General features: G+C 36.7%; 1 protein-coding gene across 1 annotated transcript; it reads left to right on the forward strand.

The window, feature by feature from the left end:
• Positions 1-1,669: 1,669 nt before the first annotated feature.
• LOC122566172 (zinc finger CCCH domain-containing protein 13-like) lies at positions 1,670-15,477 on the forward strand. The gene is made up of 9 exons (XM_043723036.1): positions 1,670-2,043; positions 2,296-2,477; positions 7,991-8,101; positions 8,235-8,322; positions 11,602-11,649; positions 11,754-11,924; positions 11,994-12,132; positions 12,195-12,354; positions 12,426-15,477. The coding sequence occupies exons 1-9, from the start codon at positions 1,709-1,711 to the stop codon at positions 12,443-12,445; spliced, it is 1,254 nt and encodes a 417-aa protein (XP_043578971.1). The 5' UTR covers positions 1,670-1,708; the 3' UTR covers positions 12,446-15,477.
• Positions 15,478-25,172: the final 9,695 nt, after the last annotated feature.

Consider the following 25,172-nt stretch of genomic DNA (forward strand, 5'->3'; position numbering starts at 1 on the left):
TTTAAATAAGTTTCCATCTCCTTAAACTTTCTTCTGAATTTTTATTTTTGCTAATTAATCCATTAAATATTTAATTGAAAAAACTATTATATATTAAAGTAGTGGCTTTGATAAGTATATCAGAATTCTAAAAATTTTTTGAAAGCCGAAAACGGTAAAATTAGTCGTGGACATAAACGACCGACGTTGCCTACGGAAGGTACAGAAGATATGTCATGGATAGTTGAGCATTTCAATTAGGCAATGTATATAGGCTTTCGACAGAAAGCAGCGTTGCAAACCAATTGTACAGGGTATAAAGGGAGTAAGTGTAAGGAGGATCGTAACGTGATTTTAAAATTCGAATCAGTGGAGGTTCGTAAAAAAATGTTGATGCAAAAACGACCTTGATCTTGAATTTCGAAATCAATTTTTTTATTGCGGAAAAATTCTAGCCATCACAAAGGACAAATGTTTCAAAATCGCAAATGACATTTTTTCATGGAAGAAAAATGTTAAAGTTACAATGATTTTATTCATAATATCCTTATATTCTCCAATCAGATGTAAAATAAAGTAGCATCTATTGATACAGCTTAATAGCCGAAATCTGTCATCATATATTGCATGTCTTTCTCTCCTAGTTTCTTTTTTCTTTGTATTTTTTTTTCTCAGTATTTGAACAATCTTGAATTCGCATTTCATATTTCAGTCAAGTTTTTTACCAAAATTACGTATAATTCTTCACTTAGATAATAATAACCACATTCAATTCGATGTATTCCTCTCCGGCTTCCTTTCCACCAATGATTATTCTATAGATATTCGTAATCGTAACTGAAACACAGTGAAATAGCACAAATTTTTATTTTTGATCATTATAAAATTGTAAATTTTCTCTCTCGTGTGATTGAATCGGCGATCTATTCTATTTAAGCTCATTTGTAAATATGTATGAGTTAGAGCGATAATTAACCTGTTCCTTTTTATGAATGCGGCGCCAATTTGATCTTTGATATGGATTTAAATGTCACAATATTAATTCTTGATCATCAAATTGTTAACTAAGTCGTTGAAAATCGTATTGTCGCGGAATCTTTTCTGTACACAAAAGTCTTCTATTATTCCTGTATTCTTATATGTGTCTCTCTAATTTCTCTTACTAAATGTAAAATGTAGATATGAACACAAATGTAAGATATAAATATATAAATATAAATATATTGTGAATAAAACTAGTTTAAGAATCATTAAAACTTTTTCCAAGAGAAGATGTCATTGCGACATTTGAAACATTTGTTTTTCGTGATGAATAGAATTCTTTCATAATAAAAATTTTTTATCTTGAATTTCAAGGTCAAGGTCGTTTTTGCATTAACTTTTTTTTTATAAATTTTTATCAATTCGAAGGTATAGAATCATACTATGATTCTCTTGACACTTACTTTCTTTACACCCTGTATGTATATATGTCCATTTGATCTTCTTAGGACTCCTTTCACAATCCCTCCTATGCGATTCAATATCTTTGTTGCTAATAGGCTGATACATCAATTTATTATTGAACTACCCTAACTTCCTCGACTTCCAGCAAATTTTTTGTAAGTCTATATTACTATTGTGTTTTTTCTTTGGTATAACATACATATTTGAATCTTCTGTATTTGTAACCTCAAAAAAAGACTTGTAGGTTAACTTCCACGCATACGAAATTTTTCTTCCTTGAAAAATGAAACGAAACGTGTCGAATCATTCCCACCGTGATGAAAAGTTGAGATTATCACGCAATGGAAATTACGAGGCTGGACTACGAAGAACAGAAGAAGAACGATTGCGGCGTAGGCGCGAATGGATGATAGAACAACAAAGGCTACGAGAACATGAAAAGTTGAAGGAAAAGAAGATTTTAGAATATGAAATACGTCGTGCTCTTGAGAAAGGTTTACCGCTGCCCAGAGGAAGATTATCACATCACAGCCGTAGTAAGAGTAAAAGCAAATCCACGGAAAATCGACATAGAACTGTTACATCAAATACATCTAATACATCTATATTATCTAAAAAGTAAGTATGACTAATCTAAGACACTTCATTTTAGACAGTTAAACGAAATTGTTTTAAGAATAAATGAAAGTTACTTTTAAAGCAAATGTTTAGAGGATATATTATAGCATATACATATAAAATATAAGTTTTTTTGCAAATTATAATAGCAATATTAGGTACATATTTATGTGATGCTGAAAGATATAATTTAATCTTTAATTTATGAAAAGAAAATTAATGTTTAATGAAGTGAATTTTTTTGCATTATAGATTAGAACCATCAGATGGTACAACACCTTTATTTAAAGGACCAGAAGGCACACAGGTTAGCGCTGCGGAACTACGAAGAATTAAAGTAGATATTCACAGGAATGTACCAGGCAAAGCGACAACTGATGATCTCCAACGAGATATTATCAATCCTGAAGATGTTCTGGTCAAAAGAAGAGAGGGTAAAATGTTGTTTTTTTCTCTAATTACCTAAGAAATTTCAGTCATCCAGTAAAGAAATACTAAAGGAGTATATGTATTCAATTTGGAAGATGATTTCTTTTGAAATATTCCGAAAAACCTAATCTATGAATTCAAGTTTCTGCAGATTGTGTGCTGTATAAGGTAAAGTTGAAAACCATACGTTACATCTTTCTCTTTTTCTTCCATATGATTGAAATTTAATTAAACATAGCAAACTGTTTACTTTATTAAATTCATCAGCTGAAGAATAATGGGTATTATATAACAGTTTCTACAGACATGAAGATGATAGATTATCATATTATCTTTTACGACATTCAACAATTTATATAATTTTAAAGTTAATATGTAATGTACTTTGATTTACTAAGGACAAAGAAAATAGGAGAAGGATCAAAACCTATATTTGAATGATGAGAAATAAAAAGTACAACAGTCAAAAACAGAAGAAATTGTAGAATGTGATACAGTTGTTGCTGTAAATAATGAAAATTTAGGTTTGTTAATTATTTAAAATTTTAACTTTCTGCCATTGATTTTGTTTAAATTGATAAAATGATCTTTCTGCTCATCATTAATATTTTTCATTGCAAAATATATTGCAACTTGATACAGTATATTATTAGTTATAATCAAATATATTTAAAAAAGATAATAGTCAAACTATGCAGGTATACATCAATAAAGTAAAGGACCAAAAAGTACATTAGTTTGTGCTGTGAAATTACGAGGAATCAAATGGTTATTGGCAGAAATGTGTCAAGAAAAGTGATAACTAATAATCTCCAACAAGGAAGGTATTATGTATCTAGAAGATGTAGCAGTCAGAAGAGGAAGGGGTAAAATGTCTTTTTTTTCTACAATTATCTAACAACTTTCAGTCATCCAATGAAGAAATACTTAAGGAATATATGAATTCATCTTGAAAGATAATGCTTTTAGAATTTTTCGAAAATCATAATTTATAAGTTCAAGTTCCAGTGGATTGTATGCTTTGTAATGTAAAATTGAAAACCATATGTTATATTTTTTCCTTTTTTTTAATGTGATTAAAATTTGATTAAGAATAGCAAAATTTTCACTTTATTAAATTCATCAGCTGAAGAATGATGACATTATGTGGAAGTTCCTACAGACATGAAGATAATGGATTCATCATTATATTGTTTCTTAGAGCATTCAACACAATTTACACAACGTTGAAGATAATGTGGTTTTGATTCACCAAGGATGAAGAAAATTTGGAATACAACGTTGGATTTAAATATTTGGGTATTAAACATATATATGTGCAATATGTAAGCACAATGTTTTTCATCTTGAGTGTCCTAAGAGTGCTTTTATTTCTTTTTGCTGTTTTATATTTTCTTTTTCTGTTATGGAGTTTGCACAAAAAATAACTTTTTTGGAATAATAGTAAAATGGAACTAATGATACATAATATAAGGCAGTAATTTTTTGTAAAAATATACTTTAAATTCTCGCTCTATTTTGTGCATCCTCTATATACTTTACTATATGCTTGCATGTTTAAAAGCACGAAAGTTTAATTAGAACACCTACTATGGTGAGGTGTTAAATGTATTTTTAATTCAACAATGGAAGAAGGAACATTAATCTTAAAGATCAGGAACTTTTTGATTGAAAATTCATCACCAAAGGTTACAATTCCACAATTGAAAAATCAAAATTATATTCAATAATAACTACTTGAGAATAACTACTACATCTGAAAATTCTATAATGAAACAAAAATATTTTTTGCTGAATCTATTTGAATTCATTGGCTTTTTCTTAGATAAATAAATAATTTTATTTCTGCTTCATAGCTATGAAATAGGATTTGGTTTACAAATTTTATAAACATTTAATATTGTACATATTACGAAATACTATGCAAAAAACTGTAAACTAAAAAAATAATTGGTTTTGAAATGTTTAAGTAAAGATTGAGATTTACTTTTTTGATTGTAAAATGTAATATGTTACTATTAAGGTATAGAGAAGATTTGGAAAAATAAAAAGTTTAAAATTTATTTACTAATTATTCAGCTGTACATGTACGTTACTCTCTGAAGGACTCGACAACCTACTCGCTTGCTTGTTTGTTTTCTTCTGATCGCTTCTAATAACTTCTAATCACTTTTAATCGCTTTTGATTGCTTTTGTCTCAATTGATACCTGGATGTCCTTCGACGCTCATATACATTTTCACACGTACAGTATAAATGTACCATCTATTTATCACGCCTCCTTAGATTTATATTGTATACTTAATCGTATTTACATGCTTGTCGAATAAATTAACAGAAAATTTAAAACTTATTGCTTTGTATACACTCCTTTGCAAATATTCTACCGTCTTGCGTGTATTGTTAAGGACATTATCATGCTTTCAGAGTCTTACTCTCGCAACGCTATCCGCGATTAGCGCGAGAACATTCTCGCACATCAAACGATTTCTTCGAAATTCGGTGTTATTAAACGCAGTCGAATTACAAGAAGGCATTCACACTCATATTTTCTTTCTTACTAGCATACTACATTCAATATTTCAAAAACTAATAGTCAATACAATCGATGTACGATTCGGTTTCGCATGCGCACGCATATATCTATTAATCATACAAAATCAATTTTTTTCCTTTTTTCTTCATATAAGGAACAATTCAACGTTCCTATTCGAAAATCAAAACCCCCTGGTAAATATGTGAGTAAAATAATTATTCCAGCTTAATTCGCATACACGGTATTATAAATAAATAAAGTTTTGATTGTTCCAAGTAACCATAATATATTGTCCTACTTTACTCTGCAATTTTATACATATTCTTCCATTACCTTCTTTTCTAATCTTCCTTTGTTTCATTTTTTACTCACAAAAAGATCTGTAAAGAGTAAGTGTTTTGTGTTTCGTTCCAAAAAAAAATCGCAATACATGCAACGCGAAAAATTAATTAGTCATCTTCTTCTTCGTCTTCACCATTTTACATCTAATACTTCTTTGTCCATAGCCGGTTTCCAATTTTCACGATTTTTACCACAAATCGTCTCCTCAAATGTACAAGGGGGATCCACTCGATAACAAATTACGTGAATCTCACTACTGTCTTCCTTTCCTGGATACCTCACTGGGACCTTCCTATTACGTGTAAATCTTCTAGGGATCTTCAAGTTTTCAGAACCAGTATCACTCTCGTCCTCCCTACTCTCTAAATTGTCCTTATTCGTGCTTTCCAATAAATCATTATCTTCAATGTCATCGCTATCTTCATCGAATGAATTCTCCACAAAACCGATACATTTTGTGTCTTTTCTATGACCTCTACATGTCTAGCTACTGTTATTTTCCACCTAATAGGACTTCCAACTTTTGTTGCTTTTGCCGGTCTATTGTTGCCTAAATATATAATTATGTGATCGGTACAACCGCTATCTAATAGCCAAATTATTTCATTACCACTTAGTTCGTTCATCTTGCTGCTGTGTGTTGCGTGCGTCTTTGCCATCCATGTGCCTGCTCCTGAGTTGGCCTGCTCGCTCGTGCCCGTTGCTGATTGACGATGGAAGTTTCCACGTCCCCTGCTCGTATAGCCTCTGCTTTCTCTTCCTCTGCCGCGACCACGTGTTGACCTATGCCGACAATTGTTACTGCTTCCCGCTTGCTTCTCGCAAAATGTCCTACTCTTCCACATTTGAAGCATCCTCCTTTTTTTGCAGCAAAAGCGTTAATTTTCATTTCTCCTTGATCAAATTTATTTTTCTTCTCCGCTATTTCGATTTTATTCTTTTATTCTATCTATTAGATCCTCTATGTAGCTATACTCTTCGGGTAACGTATTTAGCATGTAATTTAGCTTTTCCTTTTCTTTCATTTGTGCGCCCGCACTTTTTAATACATTTATTAGTTTTTCAAAATCACTAAAGAACGATGCTAAATCAATGTACTCATCAAGCCTCATCTTCTTCAATCTCCTTCTGCACACGATCTGTAGTGCTGTAGACTCTTTCAAATACATCTCGTCGAACTTTTTCATTATTGCATACGCTGTTCGTTCTTCACTAATAAATTCTAGTTGTCTATTCGTGATGGCACTGTAAATTACGTTTATTGCCATCAGATCATTTTTATCCCAATCTGCATTATCTGTTTGAGTCTTCACTCTGGTTATAATGGTATCGCATTCTTTATACCTCAGAAACATCATAATTCTTTTCTTCCATATACCGTAATCCTCGCCATCAAATATCATAAAATATCATAATTTCCGATCTCTCCATTTTGATTGATTTTTTATCCCTTCTCAAGCGTTCCTACGTGCTCGAAGTATTTCTATATCCTTTGAACGTTTCTTTCCTTATTGAGACTCACTCGAACCAACTCGCAAAACTACTAACCACGCTCTGCTACCATGTTAAGGTATAGAGAGGATTTGGAAAAACAAAAAGTTTAAAATTTATTTACAAATTATTTAGCTCTACATGTACATTACTCTCTAAAGAACTCGACAACCTACTCGCTTGCTTGTTTGTTTTCTTCTGATCGCTTCTAATAACTTCTAATCGCTTTTAATAATTTCTAACGTTTTTAATCGCTTTTGATTATGTTTGCAGCTGAGACCTGGACGTCCTTCGACACTCAAATGCATTCTCACACGTACAGTATAAATGTACCATCTATTTAACAGTTATGCATATATCAATTAAGTGGAAGATTTTTTAATCATCATGGAAGATATGAAGCATCTCGGAAGATATCGTCATAGGATTGTAATTTTGTTAAACATAAATTAGTCCAATTTTTTAAAAATTTCTTAAAAGAAAATTCTTATTTTTTAACTAAAGTTTTAATAGGAAAAAGTTGAGGCTTTTGAAATATATAAAGTCTAAAGAAATGATTAATTCTTAGTAATTATTACTAATAAAAATATATAATATTAATTATTAAATCGTATATATAATAAAATCTATTCAGAATGACATGAAGTAAAGATCGCATTTCATAACTTAATGTTTCTTATAATTATGGATTTGTGTATATAAAATTGTTTTTGTAATTTCTGGCACTGAAGAAAATTGTAAGCCATTTACGTTCATTTGTGCATTTAATCTGAAGAATGACTTGTACACAAAAACATTATATATATATGTATAGTAAGCAGTCAATTAATGTGATTTATATTTTTAATAACAAATATATATATATACATTTTTTACATATTTGACATATGTAATACTAATACAGAAGTAGTAATATAAAATAAGAGATAATCATATTTCTATCTTTTTTATAGCATGTTTACCATTTCATTCACTTCATACATCTATTATAAAATGTCCTGGCTTACAATCATTCAGAGGTAGTCAGTTTATTTACATATCAACCTTAAGATTTCTAAGGTCTGTCAAAACTGCTAATACTGCTTAATTGTTTCTTTCATGTGCAAGTACGTTAGATGTTTTATTTATAAATAAATTTATTTAACCATAGGAGAAGGATCGAAACCTATATTTGAAAGAGAAGAAATAAAAGGTACAACAGTCAAAACAGATGAAATTGTGGAACGTCGTACAGTTGTTGTTTTAAATAATGAAAATTTAGGTTTGTTTATTATTTAAAATCTTTTGCCATTATTTTGTTTAACTAGATAAGATACTTCTCTTCATAGTTGATATTTTCTATATACATTAAAATTTTATTTCTTTTGTGAAAAAATAACATGTTTAATTTCTAGAAAGCAAGTCGAAAGTGAATAAAAAATATACTACTTCTTCAAGAAATCGAAGCCCCAGTCCTCGACATAGATCGTCCCGCCATGCCAGGTTTGTGTATTGGTTATTAGATCAACACGATATTTTCTCTTTTTTTATATCATCTTTCCCATTTCGTACCTCTCTTCCATACAGTTCCATATTAACACGTTGGTCTCCTCCCATATCTATATGGGGCCCCCAAGTATGGGTGACACTCTTCTTGTTCGAGTTAATTAAATATAGGATAATATATATAGGGTATACAACATAAAAATATTAAAGACACATTATACCATACTTTTTATTAATTTATATTTTGGATAAAATATTACATTATGCTATAACGCATGGTATTTGTTAAAACATTCAAAACACATTTGGGGTGATTTTAGGCACTTCGAACAATATGTTGTGGTTTTTTAAATGTTCTTTCTCGTTTTTTCGCGTGCGACAGTTTGCCTCTTCTTCTCGTAACATAGGGTGCACATCATTCTTATAGGCTTGCTCTCCTGATTCTTACGAATCTCCAAATGGTAGAACACCTTCTTCGTTTTCTTCCGATGGCTGTTCGGCACAGTATTTTCTGAGGACACATCGGACCATTCAGAAACGAGAGTTTCCCGAAATTTTCTTATCTGTATTGTTTTGTTTGTGTCTGTTTGTTACACAATATGAGCATTTAGTATAGTTGTTCCTAAGAGTAAATGTAGTGCTAATTTCCGATACCACTTGATGCTTTTCCATATCGTACTGGCATATGAGAACATCTGGTCTGTCGATACCAGTTTTTCCATTATTGTAGAGTAGTAACTCTCCTCATTTTTAAATATATTTTCACGCTGTCTACTGAACATTTTGAGAATGAAAAAATCACTGACGTACGTCTCGCAAGAAATATGCTTCTCGACTAAATGAAAGATCTGGGATATCTGCCATGAGATCTCTCGGAATACTCTAGCCGGAAAGCGTATCGGCGGTCGGATTTGGGCCCCGCAGGAACTTAACCGAATTACGCTGGGCGACCAATGTGTTAAATATGGATATGATAATATTTTTCATTTTTCTTTCCTTTTTTTATAAAGGTATTGTTATACAGTGGATAAATTATTAATAATTATTTAATTATCTAAAATTTTTATATAAGATTAGATAAAATTTTATATATAATTTTACAAATATTATATATATATTATATTATTATAATATTAACAACTTTAAATTAGTGCGTGATAACATAATATTTATAAACATTATTAAAATATTTACGTTCATAATGAACATGTTTTGGTGTAATATATGTTCATTATCTTAACGTAACATAACTTTAAATCCATGTTCTAAATACAATTGTGCTATTTGATTTCTATTTTAGGTATGTGTTTTGTGTTATTACATTCTGATTTGTTCCAGCTTACGCTTCTTTTTTTTTTTATGTGTAAAAAGTGGAAAGTGCTAACTCGCTAAACCCCTCCTCCCTTCATTTTTAGTAGATGAAAATATACCTATCTTGGCATGGTAACTGTTATTTCAAGGGAGCTATCTGTACGCGTATGCTTGGTTATGTCACTACCAATGTTTATGTTTTTTTTTTTAATTTAATCATATACGTTTCTTTTCTTTTTGTTTCGTCACGAAAAATGCAAAAATATAATGGTACAATTTTATCATAGAATAAAGAGTGAATTAGAACTAGTTACATAACTAGTATTCACTATATACTATAGACAACACTGGTATTCAAATTCATACTTACATTTTGCAGATATTATTCTCATATACTGTAATTAATATTTCTTATAAATAATCAGCCATTTTCATGCTAATGAATGCAAAATAATTATATCTTCATAAAGTGCAATAACCAGAAAAATTTTAATTTATTGAAAGTTATTTCTAATAAATATTAATTTGTAATGTAAATTTTTTGGTTAGTGTGTTAATATAAATGTAATTTATTACTAGTATTTTTGGTATGTGCCAACATTAGTACACCATATTCGATTTTTAAATGGTTTTTGTTCAGGTAATGTATTGTAGACATAATAATTAATAACAGTTATTAGAAGGTAAGCAATTGAAATCCTGAAAGTAAGTTTAATGTTTATGTATACTAATCATTTGTTTTATTTGTTATACATCTCATTGATTGTTTTGCACAATATTTAATTTGTTATTAAGGATTATGCACAATCTTTAATTTGTTATTATGCACAATTTTTAATTTGTTATTAAGAATTATACAAAGCAATCAATGAAATGTATAACAAATAAAACATAAAATTGTTATTTTCTATAATATTGCACAAATTTGTTTATTTTTTATATTTGTGTCTAATATTGGTCTGAGAATTATTCCACTTGCTTTTGCGTGCTTTTCCCTAATTTATAATGAAACTAAACAACTAATAATTTATAATAACTAAACAACTACTTATTGCATGTACTTCAGTAATAAAGTAAAAAGCTAATGCTTTAAATACCTAAAGAAGATATTTCCTATTGATATCTATATAGAAATCAAAATTATAGTGATCTTTATTTATTATATAAATTTATTTATTGTGACTGGAACAGAAAACTGTAACTATTTAATTAGAGCTTAATGTAGTAATGTGATACAACTAAGGCAACTATATTTGTTTAACTACTCAACTTACAACTTACACCTAATAACTCACAACGACTCGACAACTCATGAGTAACGATAAACCCGCAACTAGTCGTAGCTTACTCGTAACTGCAACTAGTTGCAACTCAGTCGTAACTCCAATTACAACTATTGACCACTGACCAGTCTCTCCACCAAGACGTCCTTTTTATACCAGTTTTCGGTACTCCTACAACGTACACGTGTTTTACAACTGTTAATGACCCAAGATGCTCACGTACATCTTTTTCGATTACCCATTGTCTTAAAGGACCATGGGCATATAGCCCATCGAATTTCCCATCCTTCTCGTTCCGTTAGCACTTTCGCTTTCTATCTGTAGTTCATCGGGATTTTTACAATGGTTTTTCTACGATACTGCATCTATGAATGAAAAATAGTATTATGCATTTAAATAATAATGATAATTTGATGTAATGTATGATTATCCATCAATATTTACTATTATTATTTTTTTAGTAATTTGCTATCTTTTTTATAAGATGCACATATAAATAAATCTATCATTTGATGAAATATGGATATTAGTACACACATTATTACGTATCCTACATTAAAATATAAAAATTATATTAAGATGTAAACGCCCCATATTCAAATATTAAATATCGAATATTAATTATAATACACAACCAAATGTTTAGAAATTAGACTTTTGTTATTTAAGTATTCTTTTTTAGGTATGAGGATTCAAAATATGATAACAGGGACAGTTATAGAAGTGATAGGTACAAATTATTTCTTATAATCTTATATAATTTTGTTTAATACCTTTTACATGTTTAATACGTTTATTATTCAGTTTTTCTACATTTTTGTATAATTTATTTAGAGGAAGAAATCACAGTAGAGGTAGAAGTAGAGAGTATAAAGAAACAGTCAGACGACATAGTCAATTAAACACTGCAGAGGAAGAGCATCTGCGTGAAAGAAAAGGTCATAGGGATCATTCACGTTCAAGGGAACGAGAACAAAGAGCATGGGTCAGAGATTCACATCATAGGTATATAATAGGCATGTGAAATGTATGTTTTTAGAAAACTACATTTTAAAAATATTATTAAAATAATAGATCATCTAAAGATGAAAGATCTTATCGAGAAAGATCAAGAGAACGGTCCCGAGAAAGAAGAGAAAGAGATAGGTCTAGAGAACATAGGATACCTCCATCGCATTATATCGAGCAGATTCCTGTTCCTGTTTATTATGGAGTAAGTATTCAAATTGTACACGGAATATAATTCTATCGATATTAAATTTCATTGGTCATTAGGATTTTCCTCCGAGACCAATAATGGTTGGACCCTTGGTTCCAATTCGAGGTCAGGTACCACCTTTAGGAGGAACTAGGCATATGATGGGTCCATTAAGACCATTTCCACCACGATTTATTCCGCCAGATATGTATAGATTACGTCCGCCTCTAAATCCTAGTATGTATATTCATTAATTCATAATGACGTGCATGAAGAGTTACTGTTTTAATTATTTGTGTTTTATATAGGATTTAGGCCAATGTATTAATAGACTAGACGAGGAACGGGGAGAGGATGGTCGGTCCCAGGGCCACCTCTCTTTCGGTAAGTGCGACCGGGGACCAATTAAAAGTGTTGGAGGGGGATGGTGTCGATAGGATACTTGAAGAGACAATAGTTCACCCGCACCCTGAGAGAAGAGGTGTTAGAATGACGTCGTGGAAAGTAGGGCCTGGACGCAGAACAAATCGGGAGGCGGAGGGAGGGTCGTCCGCTAATCGGACTCCGAGACGTGAGAGGGCTGATAAAGAGTCTCGAAATATTAACTCTTAATATGGATAGGATGATAAGGAGAGTTACAGCATTGAGCAAGGGGGATTCCACGCTTAAGAAATTAAACTTTGAGAGCGCGCAGGAGATTAAAAAAGTGAGGGAGTGGTGCACTCCAAAGCAGAGACGGATAGTGAACGGCATGACAGTAGAACGGTCGCGATGAGATGACTCCAACGGAGCAGAATGAGGTCAGTCGACGAAGGGTATCGGTGGCAAGCCAGACTGAGTTTGGTCAGTCGGCTAAGCGTAAAGGGATATTCCCCTTGAATGAGAAAAAGGCAAACTTTAGCAAAAAACCTAGCAGGATGGACGAGATGACGTATACAGAAATATTAAGAGATGGGGAATCTGAATGGATGCGCGTCGAGGGACGAAGGAGAGTCCGAAGCCGAATAGAGAGCTCGATGGGTACAGAGGGGCTTAATGGCAGGACTCCGGTAAGAGTAGCCAGAGAAAGGACGCCGAGAAGAAGAAGCGAGGCGATCCTCGTTAAGGTTGGACAGGATTGGATTGACTCCAATTGGATTGACTCCTACAGGGAGCTGGCCAAGATAAGAGCACCCTTAAGGAGACGACAGCAGTGAGGAAGACCAGAGCCGGGTATATTCTGATCCAGTTCACCAGTAAAGCAACGGTGGGCGAGGTCGCTGACTGCCTCAAGAAAGCTATGCGGCAGAGTACGGAGATAGTTCCTCTGGCTAACAGAGAAACAATCGAAATGAAAAATATAGACCCGATAGCTACAAGGGAAGAAGTAATCCAGGATATAGCAACGGGATTAGGCATTAAACAGCAATGTATACAGGTAAAGTCCTTAAGGATGACGCCATGGGAAACGCAGCAGGCGGTAAGTGGTGCTGCCGGCGAGCACCGTACTCAAAGACAGACTGATTAGAATTAAAACAGGGTTGACAATAGCGACGGCTAGGATTCTGCCCAACATAGTGAGATGTTATAGATGTCACATGTTGGGACATAATCAACGGATCTCCAAGGTAATCGAGATGAACGTCGAGGGATACCTCCTGACGACGAGACAGGAAGTGAGATACCTTGGGGTCCAGCTGGATTGCAGAAGGAGGTTCGGAGCTCACTTGAAAAAGGTGTGCGGGAAGGCCAACGCCCTTATGGGAGCATTTAGATCTTTGGGGTCCACCGGCTCTGCTACAAGACTCTGTTATGGGGTCTGGGAGTCGATGCTGTTATATGCGGGGCCTGTATGAACCAAGGTATTAAATATTAAGAAGAATAGGAACACCTTGAAAAGGACCCAAAGGGCCGCATTGACAAGAGTTTCGACGGCCTACCATACAGTTTTCCATGCAGCACTGTGCGTGCTTATGGGCATTATGCCCATTTGTTTCACAGCGGAGCTTCGAGCCGAAAAATATCGTATTAAAAAGGAGGATCAGCAAGAGCAGTACAACACCCGTTCAAGAGCTGGGATCGCCTCGGTCTGTTAAGAGAGGATTATGGCACTGGAGGAGCGTATCATGGAGAAATGGAAGGAGGAGTGGCGATTTTACAGAGAAGACAATTGGACGAAGCGACTGATAGCGGATGCATGTTTATTTAGAAGATATAGGAGGAATATTGATCACTTCACCATGCAGATCCTGACAGGGCATGGAATTTTTAATGTCTATCGAGAAATGATTAATAAGGAGGATCACTCCAGATGTTGGGATTGCAATACTGAAGGCGATGACGCTGAACATGCGCTTTTCCACTGCCTAAGATGGATACATGAGAGGACTAGAAAATTACGTCAGCACACCACTAACAACGGAGAATTTAATGGAACTAGTGGTGAAGAAGGAAGTCGACTGGGCAAGGTTTCAGGCCTTGTTCAGAAAAATTATGCTAGCAAGAATGACGCAGGAGAAATTCGAAGAGAGGAGGAGAATTAGAGAAACAAGAAGAAGAAATGGGATTCAAGTATGAGGGAGCAGTGCGTAGTTAAACCCAACCCTGAAGTAATGCCGTAAGGCGCTTCCGGGGTTGATGCTTGCACAGAAGAGGAGCGGAGAGAGGAGGGGTTTTTAGTGGGTATGGCAACGCCATCGGCCGAGTCCCACATAGTCCAGTCTGGGCATGCCTAACAGCATTTTCCCCTCCTCGATTAAAAAATAAAAAAGAAGACCAATGTATTAATGGAAGGTGTATGATGAATAGAGAATTAATGTTTTATTGCACAATACGTGAACGTACAGTACTTGCCGCGCTATACATTAGACATTGTACAAAGATTAAACATTCTTAAAGATATCATAGTGAAATAGATTATGCTTAATTCAAGATACTGTTATGAATATATGAGGTATACAAGTGTTATATATTTTTTTAATCACTATATTATATTATAAGAATCTTTTATGATCTAAATTAGGAACTGTATGAATTCGTTCATTCAAACGCTATAACATATAAAACTTGATGCTTGATGGGTTTTACAATCCCGGTACATTGTAAACACTATTACACTATTTATACAATCGCTTTTTAGGCTAAAAATCATAAAGACAAAGAATACTTATTTTTAATCATTGATTTTTCGAACACATTATTATGTAATATATACATTTTTAAGTATATTTAAGTTACGTATATAGTTTCCAAAATCTTATTAAAATGTTCTATATTTGATGTATTTGTATGTGAAACTTGCTCATATATTTTTAGATGGTAATAATAATATTGTGTATAAATTGTATCAATTGATAATAAATTGTGAATTATTAAATTTAAGTAATAAGTTTATAAAGTTTGATGTTATTTTTAGTATTGAATATATATAATAATTTATAGTATATCAAATATTACGTCTACATATTTCAAGGAGATTCTTTGGCGCAGTGGATTGGTTTCTTTAGTTTTTCTTTAATTTTTTTTTTACGTCTCCTTTACGTTTTCTTTATTTTTAGCATTTATAATAATAGCAAAATTTACTTAGTCAATGGACTTTATGTAAATCTGATATATCTTAATAAAATTTTAATAATATTACAAACTTTGTATTTTATAAATAAGTGTTTGTGGTGGATACGAGGTATTAATACTAATGGTCGGTGTATTTGTCCCTAAACAAATGTCAGTGGCCAGCGATTTTCGAAAAGTTGTCTATTTCCTTGATGGTCTATTCACATCCTCTAAATCAGAATTACATTCTGAAGAACTATTATTTACTAAATCACTAATTTGGCACATATGTCGAACGGACAAGCAGATAAAGCATCTACATGAAACTCATGGAAAAGTTCTTTTTCACTGAAAAATTCGTGATGCTTCATTTTTTAAATGACGTAAGTCTGTGAACAGTTCAAGCGTTATTATTGTTCTGGAGGCGTTGTAACATGATCACTCGAAGTTTCCTAAAACTTGTGCATTTCTTATTGGTCTGTTCTCAATTTACGAGTTGTATTTTATTTACGTCTTATGCTTTCTCTGTTTTATAGGTAGATTTTTGTTTTTTTACAACGTATCTTTTCGTGGCAACATTAGCTTTGAACGGTTGAACGAACAAAGTGAAACATTACACTTCGTATATTTTTCAAAGTTACGTATATTACAGTATAGTTGATTGTTATTGTTGTGCGGCTTATTATAATTATTTTAGTTTGCTCTATCCATAGTTTAGTTTAAATCATATAATTTATTTACAGTACATATCAGTATATAATAGTTAAGCTAGTTGATTTCGATGATGTTTTAATACATAATGAGCGGCATGATTTTGAACAATTTTTTTCTATACATATGTAAAATCCAACAAAATTTTTGTAGTAAAAATAAAGGACATATATTCTGAAGTTAAAGACATCAAGGTAAGGACACAGCAGGATAGCGGGTCTTAGGACCAATATTATATACACTATACACGGCCAACATATCAGCAACTACCAACAGCAAAATACTGACATTCGTGGATGATACGGCTGTCCTAGTCAAGCATACTAATCCAGAAACAGCAGTTACATTACAAGAGTATATCACAAAAATAGAAAAATGGTTGCAAAATAAAAAAATAAAAGCAAACCCCAATAAATTCAACCATATTATATTTACACTACGAAAACAGAAACTACCAAATATCCAATTGAATGGCACGCACATAGCACAAACAAAGCAAGTTAAATACCTAGGACTCCACTTAGAGACTCATAACTTACATGGAAGCATCATATTAAATCAATAATAGACAAAGTACGGATAAAAAGAAGACAGATGTACTGTAATGTAATTCTAAACTCAGCGTAGAAAATAAACAAAAAATTTACAAAACGATCATTAGACAAATAGACAAACTGTAAGATGGTATCCCGCTGGAAATAACCATTCACGTGTTATATGGTAATAAAGTGTTAGAAAAATTTACCAAATGTCCAGCTGGACAAATTGTAAGGCTCAAATTAAAAAAAAAGAAAAAAAAATGTAAAGCTGTCGGTACCACTACAATGAATTCTGCTCATAGCTGTGCGTCTGTGGTAACATATGCGTCAGTATTGATTGCCACTGATATTTAGTTTATAAACGAAGGTCGGGCAAGCTTAAAGGCCCCATACGCAACATGCATATGTAAGACTATGAGAAATGTCTATTATAACTCAATTAAAATGTATTGGGTTTGGCTTTGAGGTAGTATTTTCAAATCCGGCCGTCTCATGGCGACTGGTCATAGGTTTAGGTAATAAACAACAACATAATTTGTTATTATTTTACTGTCAGCTGAAAAGCGCGAGCGGTTAGAACTGCCGGAAAGTTTGCTTCGATGTGGTAGTTTTCTTGAATTCGCGTTACGTGCCTTACGGAGATTATTAAATAATCACGCGTGATTGCTGTGATATAAACAATCGGATTCTGTTAATACATATATAAGAATGTTATCTATTTCCATTTCATCACAAGCTATAAGGAAATTAATCTTTTTCCCTTTTTTAATGGATAAGGTTACCCAATCAGAAATGTACCCAATAGTGTGTTTAGAAAATTCACTACTATTTGATGATTGCGCCGATGCAAAATTTAAAAATTCACTAATTTCATCAAGATTATAACTTTCCTTTGGATGGTCAATAAGTCTGTATTTTTCAGCTACTAATGACTCGTGTATTATATTGTAAATGGTTAAATTGTACCGATTTATATTTGCACGCTTTTTTTTATTTGGCTAACGAGACGTTTAATATTTTAATATTATCTATTGGCATTATATTTCCCGTATTGATAGAAATATTAAGTCATGCCAACAATCGTTTATATGCAGCAAACAAACTGAGTAGTTGTAGTATATTACCCATTTCTACCTCTTATCGTACCAAAGGTAATTCTAAGTGGTCTTGGCTCATTTTATATGTGAAGAGGTTCATTTTTTATTTCGATGGTTTTGCGTACAAATCAAAAGTCGACAAGGCCTATTTTCAGACTGGAAAGAAATATAGGCGCCCTATTCTTTTCATTAATGCTTGCTAAATATTTTTGCTAAAGTTGCTTGCTAAAATTCTTTAAGTAATCTAGAACGTCAACTATCTTCGTTATCGCGTTTTAACGGGCTTTTTAAACGTGTTCCTCACGGATTTCTAATATTCAGAAAATCGAATATGGAATCAACGCACTGCAGGAAATATGTTGTTGCCTCGCAGTCTTTAAATTTTGTAAGACAGAGAACTTTCCAGCAAAATTTGATGTTATCAGCAATGCTCGAGTTGAGAGTTTCGGCATATAGATCGCCATTTTTCGATGCAAACGGTTGTCCAGGCGAAAACTCCCACTTTCTTTCAGCAGTGCTAGAGTTCTTAGGTATCGCCATTCGATTTTGTTCTTCTCTGCATCAACACAACTAAGTACGCTCTTAAGCAATTCCTAATATTCTTTAGCATATAAAGTGAATCAAATATAACACTAATATTTGGCTCACTAGACACGGGATGCAGAAATGTACCTGAAATACAGTAGGCAGATCATTAATTCCAATCCTTTCTTTTTTACCTTTTTCGTATCAACGCATATTCGACCATCCAATTGCTGAACTATAACAAAGTGGTCGCTTGGTTCATCTAGGGTTAAAGAACACGTAGTCATACCTGCTTTTTGTAGCTTAACGAATGCATGGTCGATAGCGAAGGTCGAAGCCATCGAGCGAAGACCTTTGCAATGCTACAGGTGCCTAGAGACTGGGCACATAAGCAGGATGTGCACCTCCAAGGAGGACAGGGGGCATTTATGTTACAGATGCGGCGACCCGGGACACCAAGCCAGAGCATGCACAGCAGCGAACCCGAAATGCCTGCTCTGTGAGGCGCTCGGGGCACCATCTGTACATAGGATGGGAGGAACGGCCTGCGCCCCCCCGAAGAAGGAAACAAGAGGAATCACCCGCCGATTCACGGCCGCAGGTAGCAGCGAAAAAGGCTCGCTGCCGCAGGGTACCGACCCTAAGCCCGCGAGCAAGGAGGCTGGCACGGAGGAAGCCATGGAGGCAATGACATTAGGTGATTGAAAATGCGCATCCTCCAAACCAACTTGGGATGGTCGAGACGAGCACAAGACCTGCTCTACCAAACCGCACGAGAGAGCGCGGTCGCCCTAGCAGTAGTGGCCGAACCATACAGAGTTCTGGATGCCCCGGACTGGACCGGAGATGCAGACGAAATGGTAGCGATCACCTGGACGTCAACGCCGGGGGCGCTCACCCACGGAGTCCCGCTGGAGCGCGGGAACGGATACGTTGCGGTCGAGTGGACAGGAATGGTAGTGGTGGGCGTGTACGTATCACCCAAAGCGGATGGGCAGCGTTCGAGGAGTTCCTAGACGGGATTGGCGACTGCGTCAGACGGCACCTTCCCCGGCAGATACTTGTGCTAGGGGACTTCAACGCACACTCCACGGAATGGGGAAACCCCAGGACCAACGCGCGCGGCCGCGCGCTGTCAGACTGGGCCGCGGGACTTGGACTCCTGCTCGACTCGACCGGCTCGACCAGCACCTGCGTGACATGGAGGGGGAGCTCCGTCATTGACATCACATGGGCCTCCCCTGATACATTCAGACGGATTTCAGGTTGGAGAGTAGCCGAGGGGATCGAGACACTCTCGGACCACCTCTACATATTCATGGAGGTGAAAGGTACGCCTGGACCTGGAATGGTGACCACCGGTAATGGCCGCGACCTACTGAGAACAGAATGCGCGCGTCCACTACCAAGGTGGAAAATCAAGGAAAAGGACGGCGATCTACTTCGAGCGGCTGCGACAGTGGCTGCCTGGAACTGGGAGGCCCCTATGACCCAGACAGAAACAAGCGTGGAGAAAGAGGCCGAGAACCTCCGTCGAGAAATGACGGTAATTTGAGACGCGTCCATGCCACGAACCACGCTGGGCACTGGGCGGAGCAGAACCGTGCATTGCTGGACCCCCGACATCGCGGAGCTGAGGGCGAGATGTGTCTAGGCTCGAAGACAGTACCTGAGGGCCCGCCGCTGGCGACGACGTGACGAGGAACAAGTCTCTCGGCGCTACCAAGCGTACCGCGCGCTACGGCGCTCGCTACAGAAGCATATTAAGGTCGCGAAGAACCGTGCCTGGTCGGAACTGGTCGAAGTAGTAGATTTCGACCCATGGGGAAGGCCATACGGCACGGTGACGCGAAAGCTTCACGCTAAGGGACCTCTGGCAACGACGGAAATGGAACCGGCGCTGCTGCTGCAGATNCTTCCCGCCGCAAGAGGGCAATGCAGCAGAACAGCTGCGGGACACAACCTGGACCGGAGAGTGGACAGATGACTGGGAAGTCACGGAGGAAGAACTGTGGCAGGCGACCAGAAGAATGGCCTTGACGCGATGTGGCGCCAGGCCCGGACGGAATCCCGGGCCGGATCTGGGGGGAAATAATGGGGGTCATGGGGGGGGGGTCCCAAATTTCGGCGTCTCTACACAAAATGTCTGAAAGAGGGAGTCTACCCCCGGGCATGGCGGACAGCGAGGCTGGTCTTGCTTCGTAAAGAGGGCCGACCGATGAATTCGCCGTCGGCGTACCGGTCGATATGCCTGTTGGACGAGGTCGGTAAGCTCCTCGAAAGAGTCGTCGCCGCCCGACTGGAACGACACATGTCGGGGCGAGTGCCGAGCTGGCACGAAAACCAGTACGGCTTTCGGAAGGAACGCTCGACGATCGACACACACAGAAGACATGATTTCCCGTGGCGACGAGGTGTTGGCGGTATCTCTGGACATCGTCAACGCGTTCAACTCCACATCATGGGACAAGATAGTGACGGCCCTGGAACACTTCGAAGTTCCCAGCTACCTCGTTCGGCTGATCCGCGCCTACCTCGACGACAGGTGGGTATACTACGCCAGCAGGGAAGGACAGGAAAGGCGGCCCGTCGAGCGCGGCGTACCGCAGGGTTCGGTGTTGGGGCCGATCTTGTGGATCATCGCGTACTGCGCTGCCCGCTGCCTCCGGGCGTGGCTATGGTGTGTTACGCTGACAACACTTTTGATCCTGATCGGGAGTCGTGGGTGGCACGAGATGTTGCGCATGGGCGAAGTCGCAACGGCCTGCGCGATACTTCCGGTGCGCGGACTGGGCCTAAGAGTCTCCCCTATGAAGTCGGAGGCCATCTGGTTCTACGACAAGAACAGGCGAGGGGCTCCCCCGCCCGGACTGAGCATAAGCATGGAGAGAGAAACCGTCGGGGTGGGATCGCGAATGCGATACCTGGGTCTCGACATCGACAGCCAGTGGACGTTCGAGCCGCACTTCGACTTCCTGATCCCGAGGGCGACGGCGGCCGCCAACGCCTTGTGCGGCCTGCTGCCGAACATCGGCGGGGCGGGTGTCGCGTTGCGCCGACTATACGAGGGCGTCGTTCGGATCCGGGTGATGTACGGGGCCCCGGTATGGGCGGACGATCTGATGGCGAGTCGCCGCAGTATCCTGCTTCTCAGGAGGCTGCACAGGGTAACTGCCATCAGAATCTCAGGGGATACCGAACAGTTTCGCACGCGTCGGCGACCGTTCTGGCCGTGTCTCCGCCGTGGGAGCTCCGGGCGTTGGTGCTCAAGAAGAGGTACGAGCAAAGGAGACCGTGGGACCCGGGAGGGGACGCGGCCCGGCAGGCGGCCCCAGACGACATAGGAACCGCCGAGGAGGACGCATGGGACCAGTGGCGATCCCAGCTGATCAACGAAGAAGGCGAACACCGAGGCGCGGCGACAGTTCTCCCAAATTGGGGGACATGGAGAAGCCGCCGCGGCCTCCCGCTCACCTTCAGAATGACCCAGATACTCACGAGACACGGCGTGTTCGGGGAGTACCTGAGGAAAATCGGACGGGAGACGACGGACATCTGTCACCACTGCGGGGAAGAGCTGCCCCGCTACACCCTGCGGCACGTCATAAGCGAGAGGCTGAGCCCCTTAGCGATCATAGCAGCGATGCTGAGCGGGCCACAGGAATATGAAGCTGTCCGCCTCTTCTGCGAGTGAGTTATGCTCGCAAAGGAGCGAGCAGAAAGGGAGAGAAAGAGAAATTCTCACCCGTGTAGGATAACGCGATGGAGGAGGATGGCAGTCAGGCGGCCTAGAACTAATTCATTGCCGCCACAACGAACCGGGACTAGAAGGAGGGACGGCGCCAGGGGCAATGGCCCCCCTAGCGTCAAATTCCACAGCCAGGGAATGTACAGGACTGGCTCGAAGAGAGGACGCGGGAGGGGATGCAACAAAGGTAATTCACCCGAGGTTCCTGGAGCACCCCCTGTCATACGCGTAGGATAGCCAGCGTGGAGTTTTAGTCGGTAGGTGTCCGACACTACTCTGCTGCTACCGTTATTAGCGGCAGCGGAATGTCCATGAGGATTTCTCCACGTGCAAAAAAAAAAAAAAAAAGAAAAAGTTTAACGAATGCTTCACGCAGCAAATTTGCTTTCGTTTCAGCGTCCATTGAATATAATAAAAATTGGCAATTTGCAATGTTTTTGCAGCATGACTACCATTATGAACTGCGTTTTTCGTCTCAATATCATCACTACACCTGATATTAATTTTTCATCTATTTCTTGTAAGTGATGCGACTTTCTTTTAAAGTAATGAATGATTCGTCCGTAAAACCTGACTCAGCATTCACATAGCAGTTATGAAGATGACTGGGTGAGGAAGGATTAGGTTTAATATAATGATATGCTTTTGACGAGTAGAAGTGGACAATTAAAGCAAACGGACGGAGAGTTGGAGGATACTTATCTCGAGTGAGTTTGCTGCTGTTATTTCTACTTCGTAACATGCAGTTGAAGAATCGTAATGAAAAGTAACGGGTAGAAAGATATATCCGCAGATACTACATCGTATTAAAGTGAATAGTGCACTTGACATTTATTCTAACTTACGTACCTTTTTGTTGTTTGTAGAAGCGTGTCTGCATTTTAGAACAATGGTTCAAGGACTCTTTCAGTCGTTGAAGAGATGATGAAAGAATATCGTCATTATATTTAATTAGTAGATATGTATTAATATATTAAATATTTATTTTAACTAAATATTCATTTAACGATTTGACGAGAGCTGTCAAATTTTCGTATGAGATAAGTTAAATTATACAGTAACTAAAAATGAATTTATTAATTGTTTTTTTCTACTATAACAATGTAAATGTTATCAATTTTTGAGATCCTATTTATACGTTGTTTATACACGATCTTAAACACGAAAAACGACTTTTATTTATTCATATGATCACAATAATTATTTACGTAATATAAATCATAAAAAATTGATAATTTTATGAAGATTTAATGAAAAAGAAAAGTGTAAGTATGCATACAGTGTAGGACACGTATAAATGAAATCACTTTGATTACTGCATAAATATCGATTTTAACGAAAAACGTTTCAGATAAAAGTTGAATGGTTTAAAGAAGGAAATAATTTGACGTGATTAATTTTTGGCAATTATTGTCTCTATTACACACTGATTTCGATGTTTTTTTAATTTTTTTTCGTCGGGGGGCATGATTTTGAACAATCTTTTCCTATATATGTGTGTAACCGCTACTCGGCCCTGGTTGTTTCCAAGATATTCATAAACAATTGAGAAAATTATTATTAGTAGGCAGTAAATCCTGCCGTATGTATGTATCTGAGACAGTCGCAAGTATAGTCAACACGTTTGCCATTTCGTTCGCCGCTTGGCGATTTGTTTACTGTACCATTAGATATCAACCATCGATCTCTTTATCTTTGTATCATACTTTACGAATTTAAATAAACAACTACGAAAATATCATTCACAATTGTAGATGTGATGCTGTAAGAAATACCTTCGAAAAATTTACTTCAGTATAGATGTGTCTGTAGCATAAAGGATTTGTCTTTCTGCATGTTTGCATTATGACCAGATAGTGCAATCTTTAATCGAACGAAATGTAATTCACGCAAACGTTGCCATACAGTGATTCATGAAAGCACTCGAACCTTCTTTAAAAGGGATTAACATTTTTGAAACCGGATCGAAGAACTTGAGATTTTCTGAGAAGTTAGGAGGATTAGTTTACTAAATAATGCCTGGAGAGAATTGCAATTGGACGGAATCGCGAAGAAAATAGTAAAGATCACTTTTTACAACCTTTTTACCTAGGCCTATAATGAAAAATTAAACAATATATTTTAAAAAATTATCTCTGCTATATACATATTGAAAATTTCATCGAAATCGGTTAACGCTGCTATGAGCTACAAACGGTTTAAAATGATGAAAATTGCAATTTTCTACGATTTCTGGCTGTATAACGATATAACTGTAATAAATCTACATTTTTGTTCATTTTTCGATGTTTGTTTCTGCATCAACCGATTTAGATGAAATTTTTGGTATAAATACAAGTGACATAAGCTTTCAAAATGTGTTGTTTAAATTTTCTTTACAGGCCCAGGTCAAAAACCTATAAAAAGTGACTTGTAAATTTTCCTTCGTGATTCCGATCATTTGCATTTTTTTCGTAATTCTTCTTACGCGTCATCTGGTCAACTAATCCCTCTAATTCCTCAAAAAAATTCAAGTTGTTTGGTCTAGTTTTAAAAAAGTTTTTCTGTTCTGAAGAGCGTTCAAATACTTTCGTGATCCACTATATATGCTGGAAATAAAAGACAAGTATTAAGTTTGGGCCAGGTTATGGTAGCCGGTCATCACAAGGCGGCTGACAACACACATATGTTACGTATGCTATGCCACGTAATTATAGGCAGAATAGTGGTATCGGTAACTTTTGCGAATATCTCGGAGATTGGGGCTGACCGATGATTACATTTACAGGAAAAAGTTGTTCAGAGTTATGCTTCCGACAATATATAGCAAATCCGTTTTAAATTTCGTTATCATTTCTGCATATGAAATGAGAAAAAATGTTTCTAGATAAAAGTTGTTTAACTTTATGAAGAAAACTTAACAAG

Source organism: Bombus pyrosoma, linkage group LG3, assembly GCF_014825855.1.
Source record: "Bombus pyrosoma isolate SC7728 linkage group LG3, ASM1482585v1, whole genome shotgun sequence".
NCBI classification, from domain to species: Eukaryota; Metazoa; Arthropoda; class Insecta; order Hymenoptera; family Apidae; genus Bombus; species Bombus pyrosoma.

Coding starts and splice junctions, on each gene's coding strand:
- LOC122566172 (XM_043723036.1), top strand. CDS start 1,709: ATGAAACGAAACGTGTCGAATCATTCCCACCGTGATGAAAAGTTGAGA. Junction 8,323..11,601: donor AGATCGTCCCGCCATGCCAG/GTTTGTGTATTG, acceptor ATTCTTTTTTAG/GTATGAGGATTCAAAATATG. Junction 12,133..12,194: donor CTGTTCCTGTTTATTATGGA/GTAAGTATTCAA, acceptor ATTGGTCATTAG/GATTTTCCTCCGAGACCAAT.